The sequence below is a fragment of the Equus asinus genome, chromosome 30 (genome assembly GCF_041296235.1).
Source record: "Equus asinus isolate D_3611 breed Donkey chromosome 30, EquAss-T2T_v2, whole genome shotgun sequence".
NCBI classification, from domain to species: Eukaryota; Metazoa; Chordata; class Mammalia; order Perissodactyla; family Equidae; genus Equus; species Equus asinus.
In genome coordinates, this window is record NC_091819.1 from 24,529,004 (window position 1) to 24,542,610 (window position 13,607).

At 37.1% G+C, this 13,607-nt stretch overlaps 1 protein-coding gene across 4 annotated transcripts in view; it reads left to right on the forward strand.

Annotated features, from left to right (window-relative positions):
- SMYD3 (SET and MYND domain containing 3) overlaps positions 1–13,607 on the forward strand; it is a 669,850-nt gene that overhangs the window by 230,607 nt on the left and 425,636 nt on the right. For 2 of the 4 annotated variants that reach the window (XM_044762763.1, XM_070501460.1), the window contains one exon: positions 1,512–1,562. The exons of the other annotated variants lie outside the window; for them this stretch is intronic. In XM_044762763.1, the coding sequence (XP_044618698.1) occupies positions 1,512–1,562 (51 nt within the window). The remainder of the gene's footprint in view (positions 1–1,511; positions 1,563–13,607) is intronic. 4 annotated transcript variants of the gene reach the window in all.

Below are 13,607 nucleotides of genomic sequence, written 5' to 3' on the forward strand. Positions count from 1 at the left end.
TTTCATCAATTATTGGAAGCTGGATTGTTCTGAATGGTTGAGCTGAAGGTTGTGTGCAGGTCACAGTTGTCGTGGGGTCTGAAAGCTGGAGTGTGCTGCAGTCTTTGTTTATGACTGGATAGTTGGAAGAGTGGGAGATATAAATTCCAAAGATTCGGCAAGCAGAGATCCTGGTAGATTTCTGTGCATGCTGTCGGTTGTGTGCACGAATGATCGTGTGCTTTTGATGTTATAGGTGTGGTGGTTATATTTTTTCTGCTCTCACAGAAGCAAGTGTCGTTAAGGGACAAGTGGGGCAGAATATTTGAAATTTGGACCATGTTGGTTAATTTGAGACTTCTAGTTACCATATAAGACATACACAAGTATATGTGAACGGGAGCTTCATTTATGTCTAAGCAAAGGAACCTTTCCTGTGGTGCTAATTATTGGCATGAAGGGAAAAGGGAAGAAGGAAGGCAAGTTGGACTCATTTAACACATTTCAAGCCCAGTTTAGCTAGAGCACAGATTCTGAGGTCCTATCTCTTTGTTCAGATTGAGAGTCCAGGCTAAGTAAGATTTAAGGATGGAAGTCATATAGGGATTTTAATAATGATAATAGCTCATGCTTATTGAACACTTGTCTTCCAGGTAGTATGCTAAACTCTTTGCATCTGATAGCTTGGTTTTACAATCTAGGTAATCTTATTATATTTGATTGCTTAAGGTAGGTGACTTGCCCAAGATTACAGTTGTAGAACTTCGGTCTGAACTCAGGCGTTCTGAATCGAGAGCCCAGAAGCTTGACCACTGCTTTATTTTCTATGGGGCTACAGGTTCCCTCAGTCAGCTTTAGAGGTTTAAGGTGACCAGAACTCTATTGAGCATAAGAACTCTATTTCCTCTATCTCATGCTTTTATTGTACCAGGGAAGATGCAGGAATTAGAGGTTAAATTCCAGTCCCTCTTAAGGACTGATTTTGCAGCAGTGGTTTGCTGTAGGGGAGGATGACATAGAAAGTATTGATAATCCTGAGAATCTGGAGTTACTCATTCCTGTTTGAGGAGAGATATTAGATCTTCAGTTTTACCTTGCTCGTTAACAACCACAGAAAACCAGATTCATTTATAATATTTTCCAGGCATTTTTTGTTGACTGTTTAGTCATTTTAGTCATGAATACATTTTTATCATTTTTCCCATAACATATGTTGAAGCAGAAGTCTCATCTGCTAGAAGCAATATTAAAAGTGCTTACATAACAATACTGTTGATACAAAAGATCATTTGTATCCAAACAAAGAAGTTTAACTACTGTACTTCATTTATCTTCATTTGTCTGAAATGGCAAGGAAAGAGATGTTGAAAAATAAGGGAAGTAAGGAAAAGAAAAATAAATACATTGGCTTTTGGGGGAATGTAACAGAATTTTTGGATCTCTACATTGTATTTGTTTTCATGATTTTCTTTCTTTCCGTGATTTTGTGATTTTCTTCTTTTTTCTTCTCTTCTTTTCCCTCCTCTTAATAGGTTTCAGGTTCCAATGAAGTCTGGCACCTGTGTGTGTCATCATCCTCTGAGGTAGGAGTCCTTTTGCTGTTTGGTTTTTAACTGACTAGTGCTATAGTCTATATAAGTATCATCTACATATCTGGTCCTTCAAAATTGGATTCTCATCGTACATATCTTGCAGAAGTATTTGTCAGATCCATTGATTTTGTAGGTGTGTTTGCAAAAACAGATTAGAATTTAACTAAATTCTCCCTTCTCTCTTCTTCCTCCTCTTTAATAGGTTTCGGGTTCCAATAAGGTCTGGCACCTGTGTGTGTCATCATCCTCTGATGTAGGACTCTTTTTCTATTTAGTTTTTAACCAACTAGTGGCAAGCTGTGTTTCCACAGCATTTTACTCCTGTCTTGGTGCTTTTCTGTTTCTTGCTGTAAGTATGGATGTCCGTGTTCAGGAATCAAAATTTTTCCCTCTTCTCTTTTTTCCTCCGCTACTTTCTCAGTGATTGAGCACAGATCATGAACATGGTACGCATTTAGAAGCCACATTCACTCAATAATATCTCCATTCATATGTTCTGCAGACAGTTTTTGAGTACCAGGTACTGGGAATGTGCTAGGTTCTGGGGATATGAAGATGATAATGACATGGTCTCCTATGCTTAAGATGTTCACTCACTTATAGAGGAATAATGTCTGTTTAAAAGAAAAACATGATAGAGTTGTTTGATCAGTATTAGACTAGAGCTTTCCTTATCCATGAAATAGGCATAAGGATAAAAATACCTATCTCATAGAATTATCAAGTGAGGCGAATAGGATAGTGTCTGGAAAGCACTTAGCCACAATCCCTGGGACATAATAAGTCATCAATAAATGGCAGCCATTATTCATAAAGGACAGGAGGTTCATAAAGAAGGAAGAGATCAGATTTTCCTGGGCTGGTTTAGTGAACAATCTCAAGCGAACTGAGTCCCAAGAGGCAGGATATGCCACCAACTTTATGGTAGTCTTGCTTCTCACCATTGTAGTGTCCAATCAGATTCTAGAATTTACTTCTCAAACGTATTTTTTTTTGAATGACTCATAAGTGCCTGTGAGTACCTGGAGGGCAGGTGCTGTAACTCTAAGCATCTTTGCTTCTCCCTGGTCTTTGAGGAGTTTGTAAATGTTGGTTGAATGAATGAATTTTTGAATAACTCAGTAGGTTCTAGGAAACTCTTCTGTGGAATAAGTGTGATTTTAATTGCTAGGTCTCTGCAAATAAAATAACCAAAGCTCTGAGGAAGGAAGGCCTCCTTCCACTTGCAGTGGTGGGATTAACCATCTTTTTCCTACGTCGTGTTCTTGCTAAGGCAGTCTGATCAGATGCAGGTTCAGCTGTAGGGTGCAGTTAGCTGTTGCAGCATCTGATACATGTAGAAACAGAAAGGATGAGGCCAGCAGGGGTCAGTTTAATACCAGTGTAAGCTGCAAGCATAGTATTTTTTACTTCTCTGTAAACTGGAATGAGAATAGAAACTGAAATGTACAGTCCAAATATAAGCTTTTTACTTTCAAGCTGTGGGAGAGAATGTCCAAAAATTTAGGTAGAAATCTTTAACCATTTTCAATGGATGATAAATACTGTTAGTGACAGAAGAGAAACTATGGAAAGTAGGTGGGTTAGCTCTCTTTTCTCTGACATGGCAGCAAAGGACTTTCAGCCAGAGTTATTTTCCTCACTGACTATTTCGTACTGATATATGCTAGAAGAAGCCTGGAAATACAATGTGCGTTTCTTTGATCTTAGTTACTTGGTAGGCTTTATAACATAATACTTTAATTTATGTCTGGTTTTTTGTTTTTGCCAGCTGATCATAAGGATAAGTTAGTGCCAGTCATAGCTTGCATGTGAAATGTCAGTATTTCACAGTTATATTTATAATAATAAACTGGACATGAAATTATTACTTCTGGGCACTAAACTTCAAGTAAATAACAAAGGAATACATATAATAGCTGGAGGTTATTTTAGAGGATTTGAATGGTCTTTTCTTTGCAACCTGAATGTATGGGGTTGACATTTATAAGAGTAGGCGAATACAATGTGTGCTAAAAACTCAGAGTCCTGTGTGCTAATCTTTGTTACTGAGAATAAGTACTCTTAGCAGATAAAACAGTTGTTTTCTTGATGCCTTAGTTTACCTTTCTTTTCAAGATAGAAACTCCTTGTTACCTGCATAATCATTGAACTAAAGATTCTTATTTTAAGACTGTAGAATGATAGAGTATTAGAACTGGAAGACATGTTAAGGGTCATAAGCCCCTCATTTTATGGGAGTCTGTGAGATGCATCATGGGCAGGGCTGTTGCTAGCAGAGCACTTCAGACTTCTTATGATGTTCTTTTTTGTGATACCACACTGTCTTTTCTCTCCATACTGTGTGTGTCTTCACTATTCTGCATGTTTGAGCTTAATGCTAAATGTAATACAGAAATTAAGAACCTGCCTTTGTCTACACCCCACTTGTTTAGTTGTAGAATAGAACCCCATGCACAGCGGGGTCACAGCAACTCCCCTCCTGGCTTCAGTGGCTCTTTGGGATTGTTCTGGGCCATGTGTTTTGGGGCCACTTAGAGCCAAGACAGTGAGAGTCTCCCTAGAGGGAATAGGGCATTGGCTTGAAAGGACAATAGGTAACATGCTCCCTGCAGTGCTCTTAGGGACTTTAGTGGGGTCTGTGTAGTAACACTTTAGGGCCTGGAGATGCTGGACTAATGTGGTCGTGTCGAGGTATCAGGAAGGAACTGAGGGCAGCATTACTTGTTGAACTAAGAAGTGGCTGTAGGGTTTGAGCAATAGACAGGTAGCTCTGCCTAGCACCTGTGTTCTGAAAAAGCCTGCTTTATTGGGTGCATTAAGTTTTTTCTTTTTAACTATTTCAGTATCTCCTCTGCCAATGTTAGTTTTCTATTCTAAGTGAGAAATTGCCACAAACTTAGTGGTTTAAAATAACACATTTATTGTATCTTACTGTTTCTATGATTCCAATACTTAACTATTTCCATATTATCTAAAGTTTACAAATCTCTGATGTATTCTTCCTTGGTTTTATTATTCTAAGTTTCACATCTGGGCTTCTTACAATGCCTGACTTTTCTAGAAAGACCATAGTCATATAATAAAAAACACTGATGTGAGCTCATCGAAATTTAACCCAGTGCTTTACTCTTGGCCTCTTTCTTCAATCCACCATTGCTGGATGTTGTGGATTCCTTTCTCCAAATGTGTGTGTTTGTTTCTTGCTTTAAAATGGCTAAATTGTTGTATGTATTTGAAAGTAATACAGTGACTTTGAAAAAAATTCCGTAACTCAGGATTTTCGATAATTCAGGCTGAGAATCTCTCCAGTCTAAATTCTTCCAAGTTTTATTGACTAGCTGGTAAACCCTGTGAAATAGAAAGCCTCACCACAGACACAGGCAGTCTGAGAGTCAGTCAGATCCCGTGGGAACACAACATAAAGCATCTCTCTCTGACATACAGAGAGCCAGTAACTAAAGTGTCAGCCTTGCTCCTTGGCTCTCTGCTACATCAGAATTCAGTTTTACAAGTAATGTCCTGGAAATGTTAAGCCAACACTATTAGGATCATTCAAGAATAATACTTGACAGAATAAATTCAAGTTATGCTATAGTATGGTAGAAAGAATATGAATGTATAAATTAGATCTCGATTCCAATTCTTACTCTATTACTTACCACCAATTTTTCACTTCTGAGCCTCAGTCTCCTAATCTAGAAAATAAGAATATAATATCAATATTACAATATAAAGAGGACTAAATTAATTCTGATAGTGGTAGCATAGAATTTATTCAGTATTTATTGAGTCGTTAATATAGGCTATTATGTTATTAAGTTTATCTACTAAGTACAGTGGCAGACCTGGGAAGGGTGAGATCAGTTAAAGAGCAAACAGAGGAACTTTGAGGCTTTGTGAAGGAGATAGGACTTAACCCTGGGCCTCAAAGGGTGTGCCTCACATTGGGGTACAGTGGGATACAGTGGGGTTACTGGCATTGAGTGGGATAGACAAAGAGGAGATTTTGTTTATTATTTAGTTTCAGACACACAAACTTGTTGATCTTTATTGATCCTAATTTAGTAGAGAACGTGTAAATTTTCATTCTTCAGCTACTTCAGATTAACCGAGTTATCAAGGTAAGGATGGTTTAGAGTTTGACTCTAAGGAGGTGAGTCAGTTGCATCTGCTTTTTTATAAATGGCCAATATGTAGACCTTAAGTGTTAAAAATATTTTGCAAGGTTTACTAACGCAGAACAGAAGATTCTTAAACCCAATACCATGGGGGGAAATCCATTTTCTCATTAACTGGCACATTGTCAATGTAAGGGAATGGGAGTAATTCTCAGTTGCTTTCGCATAATCCTACTTAAAAAAGCAAACACTGTGGGAGTATTTTCTGTTGATTCTTTGGTTCATCACCATGCCCCCAAAGGAGAGGGCTTATACAAGCTGGACGATGAGCTCATTTGTTAACATACGTGATGGTCACAGAATGCCACCATGTTTATGACATGTTTATTCCTCCTCCTGATTTACTGGGCTTTCATTGTTGTTTCATGTTTATATTGAGACTTGCTGACATGCAATTATTCCTGAAAGATGTGTTCTTTAACAATGAGGACTGTGGACTCTCCAGAGTTTATCTCTTATTTCTTTCTGCTGGCTCATACTTATGAAATGAGTTTATTCTAAAAAAAGAGAAATAAATATATGCTGATCAGAAGCCTCAGTCTGATTCATTGTCAATAAAGAACTATGCAAGAGTGATTAACTGGTCTTGAGTTAATGCTTTACAAAATCAGGGAAAACAAAAGCTAGCAGGATTATTTCTTAGGTGTATTTCTCATCATAGGCACCTTTGATTTAAAAGTCACTCTCCTCTAGGTTTTTGTTTTTTATTTTTTTAAAGATCTTACTTTTCCTTCTTCTCCCCAAAGACCCCCGGCACACAGTTGTGTATTCTAGTTGTAGGTTCTTCTAGCTGTGGCATGTGGGACACCACCTCAGCATGGCTTGATGAGTGGTACATAGGTCTGCGCCCAGGATCCGAACCGGCGAAACCCTGGGCCACTGAAGCAGAGTGTGCAAACTTAACCACTCGGCCACAGGGCCGGCCCATACGTTTTTATTTTTTCAAAAATAGCAGTTGGAAACTGCTTCTTCATCTAATAATTAGATCACTGGTACTCTATGCATCATAGAATTATGAGAATTAAGCAACTAAGTCCATCTGAAGTGTTGAGAACATAGTAAGCACTCAGTAAATAGCAGTTACCATTCCTGTCACCACCACTGCCACCATCATCTTTCTTTGTAAATGCTTACTGTCACTTTTTCTTTTACAGCAGAGTCACTAACAGGTAATGCAGAAGAGTAACCAGCTAGATCTCAGGAATTAATAATCCCTTCAAGTTTTGGACAGAGAAGGATTTGTCCAGACTGCCTGCTCTTAGCCTGTGAAAACTGCATGCAGTCTTCACAGAATGATTATAAAGCACTGCATTATATTAGTGCCCGTGGCATTAAAAACTATTCCTTGAAAGAGATGTGAGAATAAACTCATACTGGAAAAAATATAGAAAAGTTACTGTGATTCTTCATTTCTAAGAGGCACATTTTTCAAATTTTTTTAATGTCTGAAGTCAGTGTGTGTTTTAAACTCAATGGCATGTTATAGGTTAATTGACAGCATGTTTTCTTAGTGGTCTGTAAATAATAGAATGTCTTAAAATCAGTGGCATTTTAGATTTGATGTAATCCAGGAGATGCTTAACCATGTGGTACTCACAAGAAGGGTAGTGAGGGGCCAGCCCCGTGGCCGAGTGGTTAAGTTCGCACGCTCTGCTGCGGTGGCCCAGGGTTTCACTGGTTCAGATCCTGGGCACGGACATGGCACCACTCGTCAGGCCACGCTGAGGTGGCATCCCACATGCCACAACTAGAACCTGCAACTAGGATATACAACTATATATGGGGGGGATTTGGGGAGATAAAGCAGAAAGAAAAAAAAAGATTGGCAACAGACCTTAGCTCAGGGGCCAATGTTTAAAAAAAAAAAAAAAAGGGTAGTGAGAGTCTAGAAAAAGGAGGAAATCATGGGACTTGGATAACAGTTGTATATCTGACTGGGGTCGAGCCTTTTGCTGTCGCTTCCACTGTGTGGCTCACATTCACATTCGTCTGCTGCACTATCCTGACTGCTTCTGCTTTATTTCAGGCTCGGGTTTCTCATCTGAATTACTTTGGTAATCTGCTATTTTTCTTCTCTAACCAATTCTTTGAAATGCTCTATGAGTCCCTTTTTTAAAATTTTATTTTATTGAGGTCATAATAGTTTATAACTGTGAAATTTCAGTTGTACATTATTATTTGTCAGTCACCATATAAATGTGCCCCTTCACCCCTTGTGCCCACTCCCCAACCCCCTTCACCTCTGGTAACCACTAAACTATTCTAAGAGTCCTTTTTAAAAGTAGGGGCCAGCCACATGGCGTAGTGGTTAAGTTTGCACAGTCCACTTTGGCGGCCCACTGTTTATGGGTTTGGATCCTGGGCGTGGACCTACACACCGCTCATCAAACTGTGCTTTGGCGGTGTCCCACATATAAAACAGAGGAAGACTGGCATAGATGTTAGCTCTGGGACACTCTTCCTCAAGCAAAAAGAGGAGGATTGGCAACAGATGTTAGCCCAGGGCCAATCTTCCTCACCAGAAATAAATAAAAAATAAAAATAGTTCAGATCTTGTTACTGCTCTCCTCAAAAGCCGCTAAAAATTGCCTCCCTCCCACATTTTTTTTTTTTTTCTCCATCATAAAGTGGAGCCTTTTGTCATAGCAGAGCATGATTTGGAAACGTGATTTGATCTTATTGCTAAATCTGCCACATACTAGTTGCATATCTCAACCTCTCTGAACTTGTTTTCCTAATTATAAGATTGGAGTGATGATAATTCTTCAGCCCAGAAGGTCATAATGTTTGCCACTCACCTTGCAAAGGACTTGGTTACATAGTAGATATTTAGTAAATATTAATGTTCTTGCTGACCTCAATTTCCTCATCTGTAAAGTGAGGTTGATAATATTTGCCCTGCTTACTTGGTTGGGTTACTCTGATGAGTGATGGGAACTACTTTTTATGCTTTAAAATCATTATGTTTTTATGCTTTAAATTATTATTTCTTAAACTGTAGAGTGTTATATCAAATTAGGGATTATTTTTATTGATGTGTTCTAGACTTTTAATGAATTGATTCCAAAGTTTCTTTCCAGATTAGTTTGTAACAGTGCTGTATTCACCCTACTTCAGCCACATACCTGCCTGTACATCCCCAGAATATGCCCAGTACTTTGACCTGTTTTTGCTTTTGTATGTTTATGCTGTACGGATTTACTCTTCACTATACTCTCTGTCTAAGTCCATCAAGATCCAGCCTCACATCCTCTCACCTTTTCTGATTCCAGTAGAAAGAATTGCTTTTCCCTTCATTTTCCCTCAGAAGTTTTAGGACTTTGGCCTTCTATTTAACATTGATTTTATTTTGATTTATATTGTGTTAATTGTTTTGTCTGTTTTCTTATCCACTAAATTGAAAGCTGCTTCAAGGTAGGGATGTATCTAATTTAACAAAGCATTAGGTCCACAGAAATTGTGTAGAATATGTTGGATTGAACAAGGTACACCAAGGCAAGCAAAGAGGCTTTCTTGACAATGGGATTAGTGGCTGAAGAGGTAATGCACATGGAACTTCTAGAGCCCAGTTGTATTGACTGGAATGGACAGAGTGTTTGGGAAAGTTGGGAGAAGTAAATCTTGAAGGTAGAGTAGCATCTGGTTATGGAAGTCCCTGACACCAGCCGGAGAAGATGGAACCCATGGTCTCAGGACAGGCACTTCCAATTCTTATTTATCAGCACTTTTCTTCTCACATTTGTACAACAAGACTCCAGTGTATAAGAAAGATAAAAATGTAGTTACTTTGGTTGATAGAGACACTAGATTCCTCCCCTCCCTGAATGTTCCCTTTCTCTCATTAAGGCCATCCTGGCACCTCAGCAGAACTATTGGGGTTCCATGAAGCAAAGTTTGAAAACCTGTGCACTACAGATTAGGGAGCTCTTTTCTTGTGTAGGAGAATAACATGGTGAGAGTTGTACTTCCCATCTGGTAGCAATGTGAAGATAGATTGGAGAGGGGGGTGTTTGATTTGTTTTAATTGCTTCATTTTCTTTCTGTACTACCTCAGAACAATTGCCAGTCTTCAAGGATTACCCTGTTGAACAGTTGTTCCTAACTGCCTGCTCTCTCAGCTTCTTGCAGAGCTGTTGTTTCAGTTTTGCAAACCTTCACTATGGTATATTGAGCTGAATGCGTAGATGTCTGATGTCTGACTCTACTAGCTAAATATTGCCCAGGCTGTTGAGACCTATCACTTCTGCTGACTTAGTGTACCTGTGCCAAGTTTTGGCAACTTTCTTTTGTAGGTGATAATATGAGTTTTTAGCCTTGATATACCTTATGCTTTGTTGCTGTTTGCTACTGCTTGTTCAAAAATGTTCTTAAAATGAGCCCTTGGGATGATGACATTGTTGAATTATTGTATCCAGAACAATTGATATATTTATTAAAAAGAAGATGAATATTGAAGTGATAGAATAAGACAAGATATATTGGTTAAGACACAACAGATTTTACTTCTAAAAGGAAAAGTTTCCATATATTTGGCTTCCCTCAGAAGCCCGTATTCTAAACTGAGTTTCCCCATGTAGATTATAAAGTTAAAAAAACAAAACATTTTTTTCTCTTGTACTGGGGTAATATGGTCTTTTGGCTAAGACTCAGACATTAAAAGTTTGATAGATGTGTTGGTTGTATAGACATCTTACATCTAAGCAATTGGCTTAAAGTAATTTGGAGATAAAAGATTAATTGTGTACCACCTAAGAAGGAGGAATATATTTAAGCCAGTTACAATCTTATACCTTTTCATTTAACATATGAATAAGTGTTTAGTATAATTTATTTTTCTGAGACATTTTTTTAAATGTTCACATTTATCACTACTCTTTGGGTTCGATCATGCCTTTGGAAAGAATTGGTATTTTCTTTTTAGAATAAAAGGCATAATTTGTTGAGGGAACATGAATCATACAGAATAAAATAGGTAATTTTCCCATTTTTACTATTAAGTTATATCATAAGTGGTATTTTGAATGGTAGTCTGAAAAAGTGTGTGTGTATATTTTAAGCAGGATGTTGTTAAATTAAGAAAAATAAGGCGATTTTTCTGAAATCCCACATTATGAAGATCAGCTGGTTCAGGAGCAGGCCTTTTCCTGTTTACTAAGAAGCTTTACATGTTAGAGAGTAGAAGGAAGGTGGTTGATGTCTAGTATGCTCAACCCCATGTCTACCAGAAGATTTATTTCTCAGCCTCTCTAATTCCTACTCCAAAATAAAACTAATATTTAATGAGCCCTGGGCATGTGCTAAATATTTTATATACGTCGTGTCATTTAGTCCTCAAAAAGCCTGAAGTGTAGGCTAGGTGTGATTATAATCATCTGCATTTAACAATACAAAAACTGAGGCTCAGAGAAGAGAAATAACTTGCCAAAGATGAGGTACTTGTAATGGCAGAGGTAGCTTTCAAACTCCTCCATGTCTGACTGTGGAGTAACCCATGCATTAATCTTTACGTTACATGGCTTCCTTAGGTTGCCTTTTTGGCCAACACTGTGTTGTGCCTTGAGTCTGTGAAAATGCGTTAGAAGACCATATCTATGTGATGTTTGCAGTCGAATTGGCTTTTCAGATCACATATTCTTGAAATAGTTTGATAACGTGTGGTGGTTTATTTACACACTTGGTTGAGAGAAGGTGTATCATACTGCACGTGTTATACTGCACCACACTTGCTTTCTATGATTGTGCTAGTTTGAAGTGCAGGCATTTGCTACTTGATGTGGGCTTTCTGGGTGCTCATGATCAGTGAAATAATTTCCCTTTTAAAAATGATTTTTAAATAACACTAGTAATATTTGATTAATAAATTAATAATTAATTAGCATTAATTAAATATTCAATTAATAAAATATTAAATAATCTTTTCAAATATATGTTTTAGTGTTGAATAGAAAGATGTTTTAAGATAATATAAACCTAGACCCAAATATCTCTTTAAATGTTTTTTTGTAGAGACAAGTAACTTACTTAATCCAGTAATTCTGTGAGCCTTCATTGAGAACCTATGTGGGCTAGGCACTGTGCTGGGTGTCAGGGACTGGCTGTGTGGTGCAGTAGAAGAGAATGGACTTGTAGGGTAGGTGTTGTGCTGAGCATAGGGCCTGGTATATGCAGAAAGTCCTTAAGAAATATTTGTTATCTGAAAGGAAGGCTGAAGTTGAAATTGTGGTCTGTCTAAACTGGGCAAATTAGTTATGTCTCTAAGTTTGTTTCCTCATGTGAAATAAGGGGTAATAAAATCCACGTCAGAGGGATTGTTGTCAAGATTAAATGAGTTAAACTATGAGAATCTTCCCAGGACTGTGTCTGGGACATATTACATGGTTAATAATTGTTAGTCAAATAGTGAAAAATAAATAACACATTATCCCTGTTCTCAAGGAGTGTCCGAGTTTAGAATGAGATTCTCATGCATTGTAAAGTTGGACTTTAGTTGTCATATCCCTCTATTTACTTTAAAATTCTGTCTGAGCTTCACTAACAATCCAAAGGGCTTTTGGGCTCTAAGAAGAAAACACACATACTAACATACCCACACACTCACCTGCTTCTGCACTCGTGTTTAATTCTTCTCATCCTGTTCAATGAGAAGAAAATCTTCACAAAGTTACTGCTTAATGTCATTAAATATTTTTACATTTAGATGCCCTCTATAATAACAAGAGAACATGGGGAATGAGCAGGAGCAGCAGAATTCTATTATTGGATAATGCTTTGGATACAGAAAGAGAGGTGCAGGTATTGAAATTTCAACAGCTACTTTTCACTCACTTCATCTACACACAATATGGTTCTTATAAACAGATTTATTGCATTCTTTCCTCCTAAGTGAAAATCGACAGAAATAAAGCTGAGTGATACCAAAGGGATGTGATGTACATGTGACACTGGCTGCTGTGTGTGCCCATGTGTACCGAATGCCACTCATTTTAAAGACCTTTTTCCTCTTTTTCCTAACAGGAAGAGAAAATGATAGGTTTTCCTTCCAGACTATAGTAAACTGATTTATTTTAGACCCTCTCGCTGTTTTTGTGAAAAATTACTAGTTTGAAAGATACTAGATGCAAAACTGTGTTTGTACTTGATAAGATCAATTCATATTTTACTGTGTTTTGTGCTTTGTCTACAGAGTTAACCATTTTAAAAACTTTGATATTTAAACCGAACATTTTATATAATTGTTTAAATCCCATAGGTCATATTGATGACCTTTCTATATTTTTTAATGTCTTTGTTTAAGATTATTATATCTTTAATGCTAAAAATTCCCCACATTTTCTGAAATTGGATTTGAATCATCATTAAAGGGTAAAATGCTGTGACTATGAGGTGGCCTTAAAAAACCAGAAACACTTATTAAATTTAAACTACTTTCAGGGACACATTTTCAACTCTTTTAGAAATACTTTTGAATTAAAATTGAAATGTCAAATAATGTAAAATTTAAAATACACATTTGGTTTAGTATTGCCATCACGTAGTATTAAATATTAAACATTAATTTATTTTGTGCTGCTGGCAGGTCACAATGATTCAGTGTTTAATGAAAAAAATATTATCTGCTTGATGACTTCTATGTATTGAATAGAACTGTGTCTGTTTATTTACTATATAGTAATAGGCTTTATTCTGCTAGTGCATACTTAAATATTATTTATAAATCATATATGAATATACCTATTTCAAACATAATGTATAACTGAAATTCATAAATTCTATAACTTTTGGGAAATGTTTCTTTGTTCCTTCTATGAAGGAAATATTTATGAAAAGATGCCTCTACCTTGTATACTACATTTCT